The 19,182-nt window shown below is 41.3% G+C and overlaps 1 protein-coding gene across 1 annotated transcript; it reads right to left on the bottom strand.

Moving 5' to 3' along the window:
• Positions 1-1,691: 1,691 nt before the first annotated feature.
• LOC118365357 (zinc finger protein 239-like) lies at positions 1,692-11,863 on the bottom strand. The gene is made up of 3 exons (XM_035747516.2): positions 11,459-11,863; positions 11,194-11,281; positions 1,692-6,389 (listed from the first exon to the last, which is right to left on the bottom strand). Exons 1-3 carry the CDS (start codon positions 11,468-11,470, stop codon positions 5,431-5,433), a joined length of 1,059 nt encoding a protein of 352 aa, XP_035603409.1. The 5' UTR covers positions 11,471-11,863; the 3' UTR covers positions 1,692-5,430.
• Between the last annotated feature and the right edge of the window lie 7,319 nt (positions 11,864-19,182).

A 19,182-nucleotide genomic window follows, 5' to 3' on the forward strand; every position in this document is an offset into this window, starting at 1 on the left:
TGTTGACCTGTTTAAAAGGTCTTACTAACATCGGCTCCGGAGAGCGTGATCACACAGTCGTCCGGAACAGCTGATGCTCTCATGCATGCCTCAGTGTTGCTTGCCTTGAAGCGAGCATAAAAGTGATTTAGCTCGTCTGGTAGGCTTGTGTCACTGGGCAGCTCGTGGCTGTGCTTCCCTTTGTAGTAGTTTGCAAGGAGGGCATAGTTTGTTGGAGGGCATAGCAGGATTTCTTATAACCTTCTGGGTTAGAGTCTCGCACCTTGAATGTGCTAGCTCTACCCTTTAGCTCAGTGCGAATGTTGCCTGTAATCCATGGCTTCCGGTTGGGGTATGTACGTACAGTCACTGTGGGGACGACGTCCTCGATGCAATTTTTGATAAAGCCAGTGACTTGTGGTGTACTCCTCAATGCAATCGGAAGAATCCCGGAACATATTCCAGTCTGTGCTAGCAAAACAGTCCTATAGCTTAGCATCTGCTTCATCTGACCACTTTATTATAGACTGAGTCACTGGTGTTTCCTGCTTTCATTTTTGCTTGTAAGCAGGAATCAGAAGGATAGAATTGTGGTTAGATTTAACAAATGGAGGAGGAGGGAGAGCTTTGTACTAATTTCTGTGTGTGGAGTACAGGTGATCTAGTTTTTTTTCACCTCTGGTTGCGCATTTAACATGTTGATAGAAATGAGGTAAAACTGTTTTAAGATTCCCTGCATTGAAGTCTCCGGCCACTAGGAGCACCGCCTTTGGGTGAGCTGTTTCCTGTTTGCTTATTACAGCTGACTGAGTGTGGTCTTAGCGCCAGCGTCCATCTGTGGTGGTAAATAAACAGCCACGAAAAGTATAGATAAACTCTCTTGAAAAATAGTGTGGTCTGCAGTTTATCATAAGATACTCTCTACTTTCTATACTGTAAAATCTTGAGACTTCCTTAGATTTCGTGCACAAGCTGTTTACAAATATGCACAGACTGCCCACCCTCGTCTTACCAGTGTGCTGTTCTATCTAGCCGGCGCAGCGTATATCCTGCTAGCTGAAAATTCATGTCATCATTCAGCCACGATTCCGTGAAACATAAGATGTTACAGTTTTTATGTCCCGTTGGTAGGATATTCGTGATCGTACCTATCTAATTTATTGTCCAATGATTGTAAATTGGTGAGTAATATTGACGGTAACGGCAGCTTTCCCTCTCGCCTTCTCCAGATTCTTATGAGGCACCCCGCTCTGTGTCCTCTATACCTGCGTCTCTTTCTCTTGCCAATAACGGGGATGTCGGCCTTGTCGGGTGTTCGCAGTATATACTGTGCTTCCTGCTTGTTGAAGAAAAGAATCTTAGTCAAATCCTAGGTGAGTGATCGCTGTCCTGAAATCCAGAAGCTTTTTTTGCAGTAAAATACAGTGGCAGAAACATTATGTTCAAAATAAGTTACAAATAACGCAATTTTCTTTGTTGCACAATTGGTTAGGCGCCCATAAAATTGCTGCCATTTCTTCCGGCACCATTTTACACGGCTGATCGATACAGAATTAAACCTCAAGTAGTTTGGTGGATTGAAGACGTTGCATTGTGTCAACCTGGTTGTGCGTCACATCATCAACTGCATAGTCTGCTTCTGATTGCCATATCGTGGTTAGCTGATATGTTTTCAGTTTATTTTATAAAGAAATAAGGAATTATTTAAGAAAACTGGTTATAGAAATACATTTATTGGAAATGAGCATCAAGATCATCACCATGCACTTCACCCCCCTGTGCAGTTCACCATAATATGTCATCTTCAGCCTAATAAACCACTTTTACAAATCGTAAAAGGGAGGACCAAACAACACAACCTGGACAGCCGCTAGTGGTCGCTAATTACCTGTCTTTTGAAGGGTCCACTATCATCGACGCACATTGTAGGCTACGTCGGCTAGCACATTAATTTGGCCCTTGAGCCAGCAGGTACATTAAACATGTTCTATTCAGACTGCAATAGCATCAGTTTTATCTTTTACCAACTTAGAAGGAATATGCCGACAATCTTAATAAAACAGTTACCACCATCATGCTCGTGCTACACCATGAAGTTGCATATGGCGGTCAGCCAAACACTGCACAAATGGACCAAGGCATGACTCTTTGTTAAGGGTCACCTAATTGGCTGAACACTGTTAGCTACACTTAGCATAGAGGGGATTCTATTAATGGCTAAGGCCTGGCCCGAGTCAAAGTGTTGAAGTTGATTGCATTAGTTTTGGAGCTGGGCTGCCCCAGTGCCCTATTCTGAATACAAAAGTGAGATAGGTTAAGCACGTGGAGTAATGAGTAGAATTCTGTGTTTTCACATGCAAAAGTGATTGCTTTGATAAAAACACGTTATTTATTTATTTATTGAATCAAGAAATCACTTAAATAGAACCTGTCTGACAAAGTGAAGTAGGCCAAAATATCTCAAAAAGCAAGACATCATGCCGCGATCCAAAGAAATTCAGGAACAGATGAGAAACAAAGTCATTGACATCTATATCAGTCTATAAAGCGTTACAAAGCCATTTCTAATGCTTTGGGACTCCAGTGAGCCACGGTGAGAGCCATTATCCACAAATGGAGAACATTTGGAACAGTGGTGAACCTTCCCAGGAGTGGCCGGCCTACCAAAATTACCCCAAGAGTGCAGCGACGACTCATCCAAGAGGTCACAAAAGAACCCACAACAACATCTAAAGAACTGCAGGCCTCACTTGCCTCAGTTAAGGTCAGTATGCATGACTCACCCATAAGAAAGAGACTGGGCAAAAATGGCATCCATGGCAGAGTTCCAAGGCGAAAACTACTGCTGACCAAAAAGAGCAAAGGCTCGTCTCGCTTTTGGCAAGAAACATCTTGATGATTCCCAAGACTTTTGAGGAAATATTCTGTGGACTGACGAGACAAAAGTTGAACTTTTTGGAAGGTGTGCATCCCGTTACATCTGGCGTAAAAGTAACATAGCATTTCAGAAAAAGAACGTCATACCAAAAGTCAAACGTGGTGGTCGTGTGATGGTCTGGGGCTGCTTCAAGACCTGGATGACTCGCTGTGATTGAATTCTGCTCTCTACAAAACAATTCTGAAGGAGAATGTCCGGCCATCAGTTTGTGACCTCAAGCTGAAGCGCACTTGGGTTCTACAGCAGGACAATGATCCAAAACACACTGGCAAGTCCACCTCCTAAATGGCTTAAAAAAAAATTTAAAAAAGGTTTTGGAGTGGCCTAATCAAAGTCTGGACTTGAATCTGATTGAGATGCTGTGGGGTGACCTTAAAACGGCAGTTCATGCTCTCAAACCCTCCAATGTGACTGAATTAAAACAATTCTGCAAAGAAGAGTGGGCCAAAATTCATCCACAGTGATGTGAAAGACTCATTGCCAGTTATTGCAAACACTTGATTGCAGTTGTTGCTGCTGAGGGTGGCACAACCAGTTATTAGGTATAGGGGGCAATTACTTTTTCACATAGGGCCAAGAAGGTTCGGATAATTTTATTTATTAAGTGAAAAAAAGCTATCACTTAAGTGCATTTTGTGTTTACTTGGGTTATCTTTGTGTAATATTAAAATGTGTTTGATCAAACATTTGTGTGACAAATGTGCAAAAAGAAATCAGGAAGGGGGCAAATACTTTTTCACGGCACTGTACGTACTACCAAATTGTCTAAAATTACATTGGAGGCGACTTAATGTAAAGAAATTAACTTTCAATTCTGTGGCAACAGTTCCGGTGGATGTTCCTGCAGTCAGCATACCAATTGCATGCTCCCTCAACTTTTTATTTTTAGTGTGTAGATCAGCTTTAATATTGCAGATTGTAGCTTCGATCAGCGCAATTGTCTGCATTATTTCCAATCCCCCATATTTTTTTGCAAATATATACAGTACCAGTCAAATGTTTGGACACACCTACTCATTTTTTGGAGTTTTCTTTTATTTTGACTATTTTCTACATTGTAGAATAATAGTGAATACATCCAAACTATGAAATAACGCATATAGAATCATGTACTAACCAAAAAAAGTTTAAAATATATATATTTGAGATTATTCATAGTAGCAACCCTTTGCTTTGACAGCTTTGCACACTCTTGGCATTCTCTCAACCAGCTTAATGAGGTACTCATCTGGAATGCATTTCAATTAACAGGTATGCCTTGTTAGAAGTTAATTTGTGAAATTTCTTTCCTTCCCAGGTTAATTGTGGCTGTTGTCCCCGTACAGGGACCAACATCAGGGGAAATTTCAGAGTGACAACTAAAAATACAATTTTGTAACATTAAACATTCTTGAAAATGCAAGTGTCTTACACCCTTCAAAAGATTAGAATCTTGGTAATCAAACTACGTTTTCCAATTTAAAATAGCTATTACAGAGAACAATTCCCATGCTTTTGTTTGAGAAGAGCAATCAACAAAACATTTTCCGCCATGACAGTTTAGACTTTCACATCTGAAAGTAAAATTATGACTTACATTCTGATATCTTGCTCTTATTTCTCTTCCTGAGTATCCCATTGATCAAATGAAGTGCCGTTTTCTTTGATAAAATCAATTTTATAGCCTAAATCTAAACATTTTGTAAAATATTTGTGCCGGGAATTCCATCTCTATCATTTTTTTTATTTTTATGTGGCAACTGTGTAGGTGTAGACACATGGTGTTCCATGATCAGAACTCTGTAATCAGAACACTAAAACTGCATGAGCTGTCAAGTCAACCACCTGATAGAGGTCCTAGATGGCAGGGAGCTCAGCCCCAGTGATGTACTTAGCTGTCGGCACAACCCTTTGTAGCGCCAGGCGATCGAGGGGGGTGCTATTGCCATACCAAGCAGTGATGCAGCCAGTCAGTATGCCATTTAGCAGACACTCTTATCTCTACCAACTGAACTAGTGACAGAGGACTAAATTAAAGCATAAATGCTTCAAATGAGTTTGCAACTAAAGTTTGTCAATATAACTTATGACATTGCATATGTTTTGTGATTGCAATGTAATGTGTCCTGACCCTCTTATGACAAATGCAGGTTATACAACAAAAAGTTAACATAATTTGCAGGAGATTCTGGTTCCCTATAGTCATGTTTTTTGCTCGTCATTATCAACATATATAGAATAAAATTCACACAACTGGAGCTATGTAGTAATCACATTCAAACATTAAAGAGATTTAGTGTTTCAGTGTAAAAATAACCATCCAATTAACCAAAATAACTGTATTAAAAACAAAACATTGAATTCCTATGCTGTTTTTAAATCAAGGATTAAACCATGAGAATATTGTGCCTCTAGTACTCCTAAGAAAAATGTGAGCCTCAAGGTTTCCCCATCGGCAGCATTTTGACAGCTGAGTATTTCGCTAGTGTTTGACAATGTAGAGAGACATTACTACCACACAGAGACCATGACTTTTATAATTTGTGAATTTTCTGGTGTGATTTTAGGGAAGATGCCGTTGTGAAACTTCTCCCACAGTCCGAGCAATAGTATGGTTTCATTCCAGTGTGTCTCCTCTGATGATTTTTCAAATCTGTTGAAAAAGCAAAGCTTCTCTCACACTGAGAGCACTGATATGGTTTCTCTCCGGTGTGAATTCTCTGATGCTGCGTTAAGTTTCCAAATGAAGAGAAGGCTTTGCCACAGGCAGAACAGCCGTACGGCTTGTTGTCTAGCCTGTGCACTCGCTGATGTGCCGTTAAAGAGTCTGCCCTAGCAAAACCCTTCCCACATTCAGTGCATAAGTGAGGCTTCTCCCCTTTATGAATTTGCTGATGTGTTTTGAGGTGATGTGATCTGGAAAAACCTGTCCCACAATCAGGGCACATGTATGGTTTCTCTCCAGTGTGCACACGCTGGTGTTTTTGCATGTTACCAAAATGTGAGAACCCCTTTCCGCATTCAGGACAGTTGAAAGGCTTCTTTCCTGCATGCACAGCGCTCTCATGCGATTTGAGGTTTCCCAATTGAGAGAACCGCTTTCCGCACTGAGAGCAGGGATAGAGTTTCTCTTTGGTGGGATGCTGCACCCTCTCTGAAGTGTGAACTCTCTTGTGTATGGTTAAGATGTCTGACCTAGCAAATACCTTGCCGCACACAGAGCATTTGTATGGTTTCTCTACACTGTGAATTTTCGCATGTTTTTTTAAATAGTCTGACCTTGCGAAACTCTTCCCGCATTGAATACAGACATAGCGTTTCTCTCCTGTATGCGTTTTATTGTGTAATTTCAGATGTCCCAATTGGGAAAATCCTTTTCTGCACAGAGAGCAGTTGTGCGGTCTGTCTGATTTGGGCAGCTCTCTGTCTGATTCCCCTGACTCTGAGGAAGTCTTCCCACCGTCGGAGTGTGAGTTTGGGCTCCCTCCTGGCCCTGGCAAAAACAAACAAGATCTTGAGTTAGAGCTTAGTAAATCTCCACATGATAAATTGTCATGTGACCAATCCAAATCAGGGCTCTAGACTCCCTATTCCTAGGTTTACGTTAGTGTAGGGGACTGATTTAGACCTGGGACAACAGGTGGGAACAAATTATCTGGTAGAACAGAAAACCAGCATTACTCTTGATCTTGCAGGGTAAAAAGTGCTGCATGGTCAATACAACGTCTGCATTGGCCGTGCAGTATTTACGCTCATACTTCTTGTGCTTCGCAGAGCAGCGCAGAGCTGTTGTCAAGGAAGTGAGTTTGTGTTTATACAGGAACTCCCGCCCCCACCTACCATCAACCAAAGATGTCAATGCAGAGCTATACAGAACCACCGCATTGTTACAAAATTTGGGATGCGCATGGCGATGCGGTTCAGAACTCAATTTGGCCTCTGCATGCCTCCGCCATTGCGTCGTACCCTTTTTACAAGTCACAAGTAAGTCTCAAGTCTTAGAACTCAAGTCCCAAGTCAAGACCGACAAGTCCCAAGTCCTTAAGTCATGTGCTCTTCACCAAATTGAAATTCAAATTTTTAACAAGAGTAATAGTTAGTATATTAAATTTACACAAATCATGAATGCTTTTAAAAATATATATTTATTACTTTCCAAATAAACTTGATATTTTCATGGAAATATATGGGTAGCCATGAGATAAACATCAATGAAACAAACTAATATTGTAGTGCTCTCTCTCTCCACATATACTCTAGACACCTAAAACAATCCTATCATAAAGTTACAATAATTTTATAAAATCTTCTTTGGGATCGGTGTCCCTTCCATGGGACGGTTGAGCTAATGTAGGCTAATTTAATTAGCATGAGGTTTAAGTAACAAGAACATTTCCCAGAACATAGACATATCTGATCTATCTGGCAGAAAGCTTAAATTATTGTTAATCTAACTGCACTGTCCAATTTAGAGTAGATATTACAGTGAAATAATGTCATGCTATTGTTTGAGGAATGCACAATTTGAACATGAAAAGTTATTAATAAACAAATTAGGCACATTTGAGCAGTCTTGATACAACATTTTGAACAGAAATACAATGGTTCTTTGGATCAGTTGAAAGTTTTGCACATACACTGCTCTAAATCTAAATTGCACCTGGGCTGGAATAATACATTATGGCCTGTCTCTTGCATTTCAAAAGGTACAATTAAATACAAAATAACTGTTGGTTTATTCATTGTATTACCATTTACCAGATCTATTGTGTTATTCTCCTACATTCCTTTCACATTTCCACAAACTTCAAAGTGTTTCCTTTCTTTGTGCAGCTTCAAATGTCAAACAAAGTTGGAAGTTGTTGCGCCGCAGTCTAATTTTCTTCTCGCATGTTTTCCAAGTTGCAATCTGTTGTTTGTTGACTACATTGTAGTCTTTATATCCAAAAATAATAATTTGGGGTATCATCTTTCCAAGGGCTCCGTCTGAATTCACCTGCCGACGTTCCTCTGCACTGCCACGCGCAACTTTTTCTCCGCTGGCACAATTTGATTGGCTGCTCTCTGATTCAAACTGTAATCCGTTAAATGAAGAATTGATGCGCTGAACACTTTTTTAATAGCATACTTTTTTATATTTGGGCTTGGGGAGGGTATCAAGTCAGTTTGAGTCAAAAGGCTCAAGTCCAAGTTAAGTCACAAGTCATTGGTGTTAAAGTCAAAGTCGAGTTGCAATGTTTTTTTTATTTTGTCAAGTTGAGTCTAAAATCATCATGTGACTAGAGTCTGACTCGAGTCCAAGTCATGTGACGAGTCCACACCTCTGATATATCATACACTGCATTTGAGGAAACAATGGATAAGTAATTTGTATTTGAAAGTTGATCAACTTGTAAACTCACTTTTGAGAAAACCATCTTTCAATGTTTTGGTACTACTATTAGAGAGCTCTTCTTTGTCTACACCCATTCACACCCTCTTAAGCCTTAGCCCCACCCATCTCTTTAAGGGTTGATCTGACCATTCTGTACTAACTTGCCAGCTACTTCCAGACATCTAAGCGAGAGAGAACCGCTCACTGAACATTACTCGTCCTAGCAGAGCTGGTTAGGCTGTTATGTTATCTTCTGGGGGCAGTATTGAGTAGTTTGGATGAATAAGTTGCCCAGAGTAAGCTGCCTGCTACTCAGGCCCAGTTGATAATATATGCATGTAATTAGTAGATTTGGATAGAAAACACTGAAGTTTCTAAAACTATTTGAATGATGCCTGTGAGTATAACATAACTCATATGGCAGGCAAAACCTGAGAAGAAATCTAACCAGGAAGTGGGAAATCTGAGGTTTGTAGTTTTTTAAGTCATTGCCTATCGAATATACACTGTCTATGGGTTCATATTGCACTTCCTAAGGCTTCCACTAGATGTCAACAGTCTTTAGAACCTTGTTTGAGGCTTCTACTGTGAAGGAGGGGGGAATGAGAGCGGATTGAGTCAGGGGTCTGCCAGAGTGGCATGAGCTGATCACGTGCGCTCATGTGAGAACGACCTGCGTTCCATTGCGATTCTAAAGACAAAGGAATTCTCCGGTTAGAACATTATTGAAGATTTGTGTAAAAAATCCAAAAGATTGATTTTGTACATCGTTTGACATGTTTATACGAACTGTAATATAACTTTTTGAACTTTGTCTGAACTTTCGCCTGGACTTGCCCGCGCCTCGCGAGTTTGGATTTGTTTACCAAACGCGCTAACAAAAGGAGTTATTTGGACATGAATTATGGACTTTATCGAACACACATATATTGTGGAACTGTGATTCCTGGGAGTGCATTCTGATGAAGATCAAAGGTAAGTAAATATTTATAATGCTATTTCTGACTTCTGATGACTCCACAACATGGCTCGTATCTGTTTGGCTTGTTTTGTTGTCTGAGCGCTGTACTCAGATTATTGCATGGTGTGCTTTTTCTGTAAAGTTTTTTTGAAATCTGACACAGCGGTTGCATTAATTAAGGAGAAGCGTGTATATAATTCCATGCATAATAGTTGGATCTTTTATCAATGTTTATTATGAGTATTTCTGTAAATTGATGTGGCTCTCTGCAAAATCACTGGATGTTTTGGAACTACTTAACATAACGAGCCAATGTAAATTCAGATTTTTGGATATAAATATGAACTTTATCGAACAAAACATACATGTATTGTGTAACATGAAGTCCTATGAGTGTCATCTGCCATAAGAAGTTATCCAGAGTGTTAGTGACTGCAACTCTGCTGTCAGATTGTCTGTTTGTAAATTCAGAGTGTTTCACGTTCAGAGCGCACACTGGATCCTCAATAAGTAAGCTTGTTCTGAAAGCTCTGACCTCACAACTAGTCAAGCACCCAAGAAAACTGGCTAACTACTTCCAGACACAATGAGAAAACACCCCACTCTGACCATTTTACTCACCCTAGCAGAGCTGGTTAGGCTTGTTTCATGTTATCCAGAGCATTGGCGTCTAACTGTGCTGCTGGCAACAATTGAATTACACTTTGTTGATGACGTTTACTGACACCGGACATATTCAACTGGTGTTGAACGTTAAAATATTATTATGCACTCTGGCACACTAAGACAAGCTTCTTTTGTTAAGACATATAGCTAGATAGCTAGCTAGGTAAACAATGAATCCAATGCATGACGTAATGTTAGTTAGCAAGCCAGCCAGCTTCATTAGCTAGGTAGCTAACAGTACACTAACTTGAAATGAAAATACTTTGTCAAAATTAGAGTGGAGTCTTTTGTTAAGACACGTCGCTAGCTAAACAATGGACCATAATCACAACTCATGACGTTACTACCCTGCATGAATCTGCAGCTAGCTAGACAACCAGGTGTGGGGAGCTCCTTACTAATTAGTGGCATTTAATTAATCAATTAAGTATTTTGTTAATGATATAGCCTTGTTCTGTTCAATGTTCTCTACCTATATAGTACTCTTAATACCCCCAAATTAATGTTATATTCAAAATAATACAAGATATAAATTGCTGACACCATTCAAACCAATGAAGGTTCGGAACTTTAAAGCCAATTATCTCAGAATCATCTTTTTGCAGATAGAACCTTATACTGTAGCTCTCGAATTCCCTTCTCAGAGAAGGACATGTACACTTCACAGGGAGGGAAAGAAGATGGTTGCCTACGCCTGCACTCTGGTCCTGGGGTGCTGCAGGCACTTCATGTTTTTGATTTAACTGACCTCGAAGACCAGGTGTGTTCATTTTTAGCTCAGTTGGTCAGGGCTGCGTTCAGTACATAAAAACGTAATAGAGTGTTCAACTGAACAGAAGCCATGCTGCACTGATCGACCAGTTGAAAAAACAGGAAGGGCTGGGTTGCGAGTTCAAAATGCACCCCTGCCCTTTAAATACGTCACTCGTTGCTTCAAGTCTGTTAAAGAACGTTTTGTGAAAACATGTAGTTCAGTAGAAAACGTTCCGCAACGCAGCAAACGTTCAAGCGAACTGAACGCACCCCTGATCAGGGCCTAGATTAAACAAAATCCAGCAGTACCTGTGGCATTCCAGGAACAGGATTGCCTACCCCTGCAATAGCGCGTGGGCCACTTATTCTGCCAATATTCATTGATATGTTTTCTCTATGTAATCAAAATGCAATTAACCAGTCCCATAATTCATCTTCCACATAACAATAAACTAAAGTAAATAGCAAATTAAGAAAAAAGGGAATTGAGGATTTTTTAAAAACCACAACACTTATCCAGTAATAATCAGCCAACACTCTTACTTTGATAACTGAAATCGCCATGGTCCTCTTCTTCTTTGACTTTCAACTCCGTCGGTTGGTATTTATTCACCGATATCCTGCCATGAGCCTGCGTAGATAAATGTATATATTAATGAGCACGAACGCATTCTATAAAAAAGCACGAGTAGCCTATATCGAGCTCAAAATCCTACAAGAGCTCCACGTGAAGTGTCTCCTGCCTCAAAGTTGTAGCAGACATTAACCAAGCAAAGGGGCAATGGTGAAACAGGCATGCCAAATGTACCTCTTCTTCCATCGCGTCCCGCAAAATCTAGTAAAGAAAATGAAGCCTATGTAAGAGGCTATTATTTTGAGCAAACTTTGTGTTAAAGTATAGTCTGTAGGCTAGTCTGTGTCCGGTAAAGCGTCGACTAACGATGTAAACGCTCCCATGGGGCAGAAGTCAGCTTGTTGTTGTGATTCTAGATTGCCGGGACGTCACGCTCCAGGAAATCGATGAATCCGGGAGAAAGAGAGCGCGCGTGTTTGAAAAGGGGAAATCGTTGTGGTAGCTATTGATAAAGAATAACATCAAGATGAAGCAGCTGCTTTACAAGTGGGACGCACTTTTGAGCGCTACATCCGGAGGAGGTTCGTGCTGATTTTAGGGAGATTGTGAGGTGGTAGTTTTTGGAAAAAGGGGACCCTTGCCTTTTGGCTGATCCATTTGAAGTTTGGGCTCCCGAGTGGAGCAGCGGTCTAAGGCACTGCATCTCAGTGCAAGTGGCGCCACCATAGTACCTGGTTTGAATCCAGGCTGTATCACATCACACGGCTGTGATTAGGAGTCCCATAGGGCAGCACACAATTCGCCCAGTGTCATCCGGGTTTGGCTGGAGTAGGCTATCATTGTAAATAAGAATTTGTTCTTAACTGACTTGCCAAGTTAAATAAATAACTATGTTAAATAAATAAAAATTGGGTGCTGTGGAATCTGAGGGTAACCATAAGTGGTCTTGTGATAATTATGTGTTTCTGTTGGTCAGAGGGATCAGGCGCTACATGTTAAACGTGTGGGGGCAAGAGATGTGAATTGTTGTTTTGCTCTCTCAAGAAAAGGGCACCATTGAAAATTGTGATTACTGGGATAGTGGTAAATGTGAAAGCTGACCAACTGAAGGGGGAAATTCACAGTATTTGTGATGCTCATCGTTTGAGGCGACACAGACAGGGTGGCATCAGTGGAGAAACAGAAGTCATTGTCTTTCCTGTTGAATTTTGATGTTGAGTTTTTGCCCCGACAAAGTGATGTTAGGATATAGAAGTGCATTTGTGCTGACTACATTACGTTGTTACAGGTGTCAAGCTTATGGGCATGTTGCAGCAGTGTGTAGGAGGGAGGTTCCTAGGTGTGAGGAGTATGCAGAAGGGCAGGAGACAAAATAATGTATAGCATTGGGGAAAGTAGTGGTATGTGTTAATTGTGGGGGTGTCCATGGGGCTGGGGATCAGAAATGTCCTGTGCGAGAGAGGCAGGTTGAGGCTTCCAGGGTTAGAGTCGTGAAGAAGTTGTCATACGCTGAGGCAGTGAAGAAAGTAGAGGAAGATGGATCAAAGGGGAGGGATCCTGAGCGGAGTGGTGTGAGTAGTAGATTTGTACCAGTACCAGAGGGATAAAACAATTGATATGTTTCAGTAAGGTTTTTGGGCATTTATGGCAATGGTTATCAACTGTATTGCAGGGATGGATTGTGAGTTGCAGAAAATAGAGGTTGCAGAAAGGTTTTTGAGTGTGCGAGACTTGACATCAGAAGAGTTACAGGGTGTGTTAAGTGGTGGTGTCCCATCCTTCAAGGCTGTCGGCCTGAAGTAGGACTAAATCGATTTAAATAGTGGAGTATGGTATTTATTATTTTTAGTGTGTAGTGTTTAAAAACATTTTTTTTTTAATTAAGCAAAGTATAAGGTGATGCAACGTGTATTGGATGCCAACCGCCGTTAAACCTAATCGAAGAAGAAGAATTCTAGATGGCCAGATTGATAGCAAGAATGACAAACTCGTCGTTAAATAAATTGCACCGTTAAATAAATTGCACCAATGCATCCCATCCAAAAGTGAGACTGTTCCTCAACATTAAATCCCTGGCAAGGTTACATAATGGAATAAGAGTTTGTGTTGACCATTAAGTGTATTTATAAACCATTATTCAGCCAAGCTTAATAGGCTTACAATTTGGCAAGCATCAATTTAAACCATTACTGTTTCTTAATGTAATAAAAAAAAAATGGTTAAAGTAATTGACCCATTGTCAAATGCAACATTAAATGATTCAACAAGTATGTTTTTTTTTTATGTGAACCATTTGTTAACCCGTTTTTGCCATTGGGCCTGGGCATCACACTCCAGATCTTTATTGCCGAGTTGTGGCAATGAGGTGGTCAGTTTTCAATTGGCTAACACTGATCATGAGGTTTGTGCAGGCTGAAATACAGTACAGTGCATTGGGATGCTATTGGAAACTTGTCCACCAGCATGGTAACAGGTATTTGTTGTTACACCCCTGTACTTAGACTGCAATTACCACCAGTTACATATTACTACAGTGTATTACAATACTTTGTGTAATTACACTGTAATAAGGACCCCTTAAAATTAAGTTAAACATTTTCTTCCACGTTTCTTCTATTAGAATATTGTGTGTAATCTGTATATAGACCCTCATAAAACTGACTATCCTACCTATCCTTGACTTCGGTGATGTCATTTGAAAAATAGCCTCCAACACTCTACTTAGCAAACTGGATGTAGTCCATCACAGTGCCATCCATTTTGTCACCAAAGCCCCATATGCTACCCACCACTGCGACCTGTATACTCTCGTTGGCTGGCCCTCACTACATATTCGTCGCCAAACATACTGGGTCCAGGTCATCTATAAGTCTTTGCTAGGTAAAGCCCCGCCTTATCTCAGCTCACTGGTCACCATAGCAACACCCACCCTTAGCACACGCTCCACCAGGTATGTTTCACTGGTCACCCCCAAAGCCAATTCCGCCTTTCCTTCTACTTCTCTGCTGCCAATGACTGGAACGAATTGCAAAAATCACTGAAGCTGGGGACATATCTCCGTCACTAACTTTAAGCATCAGTTGTCAGAGCAGCTTACCGACCATTGCACCTGTACACAGCCCATCTGTAAATAGCCCACCCAACCTTCCCCAAATTGTTATTCATTTCTGCACCCCAGTATCTCTACTTGCACATCATCATCTGCACATCCATCACTCCAGGGTTAATGCTAAATTGTAATTATTTTGCCACTATGGCCTATTTATTGCCTTACCTCCCTAATCTTACTACATTTGCACACTGTACATAGACTTTTTCCTATTGGTGTTATTGACTGTACGTTTGTTTATCCCATGTGTAACTCTGTGTTTTTGTCACACTGCTTTGCTTTATCTTGGCCAGGTCGCAGTTGTAAATGAGAACTTGTTCTCAACTGGCGTACCTGGTTAAATACAGATGAAATTACAATTAAAAAAATTAAATAGAGTGAATGTTTGAATGCATCCCACATGCGACGACATGCACACAAGAAAAGCTACATCAATGCACCCCTCCAAGACACAAATCTCATATTTCCATTGCATTTCTTATGAGGCGAAATCAGCCATTTAAAAAAAAATAGCTTCACAGAAAAGAGAAATTTCTCAAGCAAGAATTTTTCTGAAACTGTCGGAGTAGTTTGAGTAGGGAGGGGTGTTGTAACTCTAGGGGTCATGGGATCACATTCCCATAGTGTGATTGTCATGAGACGGGGTGATCTCTCTCTATATTCACCCCCAAAGACCCCTTTTTGCCCAACCCTCATATCATGAGTCATAAACCTTTCAGGAATCAGGGAAGGGACTGTTGTTTCTGGCCAACCAGGAATAATTATAGGCAGATGGAATCAGACAGACAACTGACTTGTCTTCCTGCTCTTCTGAGATATTGCTGACAGAGTGTTCACTAGGATGTATAAACAAAAAGGAAGCAGTCACACCAGGAAAAGTTTGAAATCTGTCCCTCAAGAGACACGACCGAGGTCATGTGGTGTGTCTAATAAAAGGTTTCCTTGTTCAACATCCCATGATGCTGGACAGGAAAAAACCCAACTCCCTCTCACAAGAATGTTCGTAACACAGACAAACGATTAAGCATAGATTTTTTAACTCCATCCCCCATGATGAGGCCATCGTAAGAGTCACACCCACCCTAATAAAAACTGCTCCCTGGCAGTTGTAAATGGAGATAAACTCAGCTGAAGGACAGACAGGAGACTGGGAAAATACCTGTCGAATAAGAAGACTAAAAACAGAGGGTCTGTTCAGGGGGGACCATGCTATGGCTTCCCAACTACACCGACTAATGGAAAATGGAACAGACTTTGAGGAGAAAGAGACATCTTACAAGACGGAGAGAGGAGTGTAGGCATTTTGAGTTGTCAGTCTTGAATTGAAGCTTTAGGAAACGGCCTCTGAACTCAGAGGCACATCTTCCTCACAGAGAAACATAATACTGACCAGGACTAAAGAAAAATGGACAGACCTTAACACTTAGCTGAAAAACCAAATGGCCCACGTGTGGGGTCTTACACACCTTCATACCATGTGCTGCAACACAAAGTTGACTCAACCCCATCCAACACCTTTGAGATGAATTTGAACGCCGACTGTGAGCCAGGCCTAATCGCACAGCATCAGTGGCCCGACCTCACTAATGCTCGTGGCTGAATGGAAGCAAGTCCCGACATCTAGTGGAAAGCCTTCCCAGAAGGCTTCCAAAAGGCAGGCATCAGCAGCTTGTGTGCATAGAGGCCTGGGGATTCTGAAAGTGTTTGTTAATTAATGGTCAATTACCAAGAAACCAGCAGTCATTTGCATGATTTCATGACCGCCACAACTGATACCATTCCATTCAATAATTTAAAAAAAGACAATACAAGTCTCTAGTAAAATATTTATGCCGAGTGCCAGGGCTCTCTATTCAGAGACATCAGTATCAAGCCCATCCGTCAGTCTGGACTTAATCACATCATCTTGCAAGTCTGTATTAATAGTAATCCCTAGGGATGTGCATCTTTTCCATACGTGTTTCTGTGAACACATACACAGTGTCACTGTTCTATAACCAATGGCAGTTAGGATAGGTAATATCTGACACAAACGGGTACTATGTTGAACATGTCAGATTAAACCTAACCCATCTGGCAAAAGCATATCCAGACCATGTGTAGATATAGGCAGAGTTGAGGCACATGGAATGAAAAGGGTGTAATTATTGCTGGACATTTGTGCTGTACTGTATTATTAGTAATCCCTAGGAGTGTGCATCTTTCCCTTTCAAGGCAATTTGATACGTTGGCTATCAAGATACATTGGCTCCGATAAAATACAGGAACGATACGTATAAGTATGAAACGATTAGGTGCGAATTGGTTTGATTTGAGATTGATGCAAACTCGTTCCATGCAATAAGATACGATTCCATGCATTAACATCTGTTGCAAAAACACATTTTTCCATTGTAAATTAAAATCTGCTGCTGATGGAGCTCCCGAAGCCACTCCTGCGTTGTCTTGGCTGTCTACTTAGGGTCGTTGTCCTGTTGGAATATTAACCTGCTCCAGAGCGCTCAGCACCTCAGATTGGGGCAAAGGTTTTCATCAAGAATCTCGCTGTACTTTTCTCCGTTCATCTTTCCTTCGATCCTGACTAGTCTCCCAGTCTCTGCCTCAGAAAAACATCCCCACAGCATGATGCTGCCACCAACACCGCTTCCGAGTGTATTACTCGCTAATGTTCAGTCTCTGGACAATAAAGTAGACCAGCTCAGGGCGAGGATCTCGTTCCAGAGAGACATCAGGGACTGTAACATACTCTGTTGTCTCACAGAATCATGGCTCTCTCGGAATATACTGTCTCTGTCCATATAGCCAGCTGGGTTCTCAGTTCATTGTGCAGACAGGAATAAAGAACTCTCCGGGAAGAAGCAATGTGGGGGTGTACGCTTCATGATTAACTACCCAGGGTGTGATTGTGATAACATACACGTATGTATGTACTATGTAGGCACCTGTGCAGAGCCATAAGGGAGACTAAGCATCTACTACCACAATCAGATAAGGGGGTGCAATGTAGAACCTCTTGTCTCCCCAACTTTGATTCTGAAATCCCCATCACCCGCTAATTAACTTGTAGTTCTTGCAGATTAAATGTTTGAGCTTGTGACGTCTCAATCAATATTTGTTTACGAATTAGCTATGACATGAATATTTAGCATTATTAATAACCTAGCTAATTCCATAGGTTGTCACTCAACTAATTAAAGCCTAATATCGCGCAAGGTCCTGCGTAGAGATGTGCAAGAACAGGCTGCCTACCTAGTGTTGGTCAGCATTTAAAGTTGGGCAGTGTGCAGTTTGACCACAGCAGGCTACTGAGATTGCCTGGGGCATGCAAAATTACTTGTAGATCAATGACTATCAGCAGTTAAATGCTTAGTTCGACACTGGAGATGAGGTTTTAATGGGAATTGTTGTGTTTGTGTTTATAACAAATGTCTGTGTTCTATTTATGTGCTGTTCTATAAACCAATTTCTGTGTTCATTCAAGTGGCTGACTGTACAAATCACCTATCATTAGCTGCAATTTGGCAGTACACCCAGACTGTTTTGAGAACAAAAGATCTCAGTTTCAAGGTCTCAGCTTAGAGAGAAGCTCCGTGAGGTGTTGGTAGGTCACATGAATGAAACAAAACTGTAATGATTAATTAATTATGCTAAATCATGCAAATATAACTTGTCTGTGTATAGCCATATATAAGACAACTGTTGGGACAGCCCAGGCACAGCTCCTGATTGACATGTGTACTATGGTGCATTGAGTTGGTTGGAACCTCTCCAGCGCGCTGACAAACAATGATTAATTTAAGATTGACTTCAAGTGTCCCTGTGTAAGAATTTTTCAACAACAAGGTATTTTCAGGAGGTAGAATAAAAAAAAATGTATGAGCAAGAATAAAAATGGTGAATCAGCAATTCATAATGTTTGATTGAATACATTTTCTGACAGATGCATGCCACATATGGACAGGTTTGGGGTCTACGGACCAATGCACTTGACTAGAATCTTAAACATTTGAATCGTGACGATTCGTATCGGTGAATGTTACATCCCTAGTAATCCCCTCATTGTGGATACGTTGAGTGCCAGGTCTCTCTGCATCTGAACACATACACAGTGTCACTGTTCTATTACCAATGGCAGTTAGGGATAGGTGATATTAAGCTTTATTAATTTAAATCGGCTTTAGAATATCCCCTCCTCTCTTCTCCAGACCATTTCCGGAGACCTTCTCCCTTACCTCACCTCGCTCATCAACTCATCCCTGACCGCTGGCTACGTCCCTTCCGTCTTCAAGAGAGCGAGAGTTGCACCCCTTCTGAAAAAACCTACACTCGATCCCTCCGATGTCAACAACTACAGACCAGTATCCCTTCTTTCTTTTCTCTCCAAAACTCTTGAACGTGCCGTCCTTGGCCAGCTCTCCCACTATCTCTCTCAGAATGACCTTCTTGATCCAAATCAGTCAGGTTTCAAGACTAGTCATTCAACTGAGACTGCTCTTCTCTGTATCACGGAGGCGCTCCGCACTGCTAAAGCTAACTCTCTCTCCTCTGCTCTCATCCTTCTAGACCTATCGGCTGCCTTCGATACTGTGAACCATCAGATCCTCCTCTCCACCCTCTCCGAGTTGGGCATCTCCGGCGCGGCCCACGCTTGGATTGCGTCCTACCTGACAGGTCGCTCCTACCAGGTGGCGTGGCGAGAATCTGTCTCCTCACCACGCGCTCTCACCACTGGTGTCCCCCAGGGCTCTGTTCTAGGCCCTCTCCTATTCTCGCTATACACCAAGTCACTTGGCTCTGTCATAACCTCACATGGTCTCTCCTATCATTGCTATGCAGACGACACACAATT

Source organism: Oncorhynchus keta, chromosome 3 (genome assembly GCF_023373465.1).
Source record: "Oncorhynchus keta strain PuntledgeMale-10-30-2019 chromosome 3, Oket_V2, whole genome shotgun sequence".
Taxonomy (NCBI): Eukaryota; Metazoa; Chordata; class Actinopteri; order Salmoniformes; family Salmonidae; genus Oncorhynchus; species Oncorhynchus keta.

Coding starts and splice junctions, on each gene's coding strand:
- LOC118365357 (XM_035747516.2), bottom strand. Junction 6,390..11,193: donor TGGCGATTTCAGTTATCAAA/GTAAGAGTGTTG, acceptor TGTTTTTGCCAG/GGCCAGGAGGGAGCCCAAAC.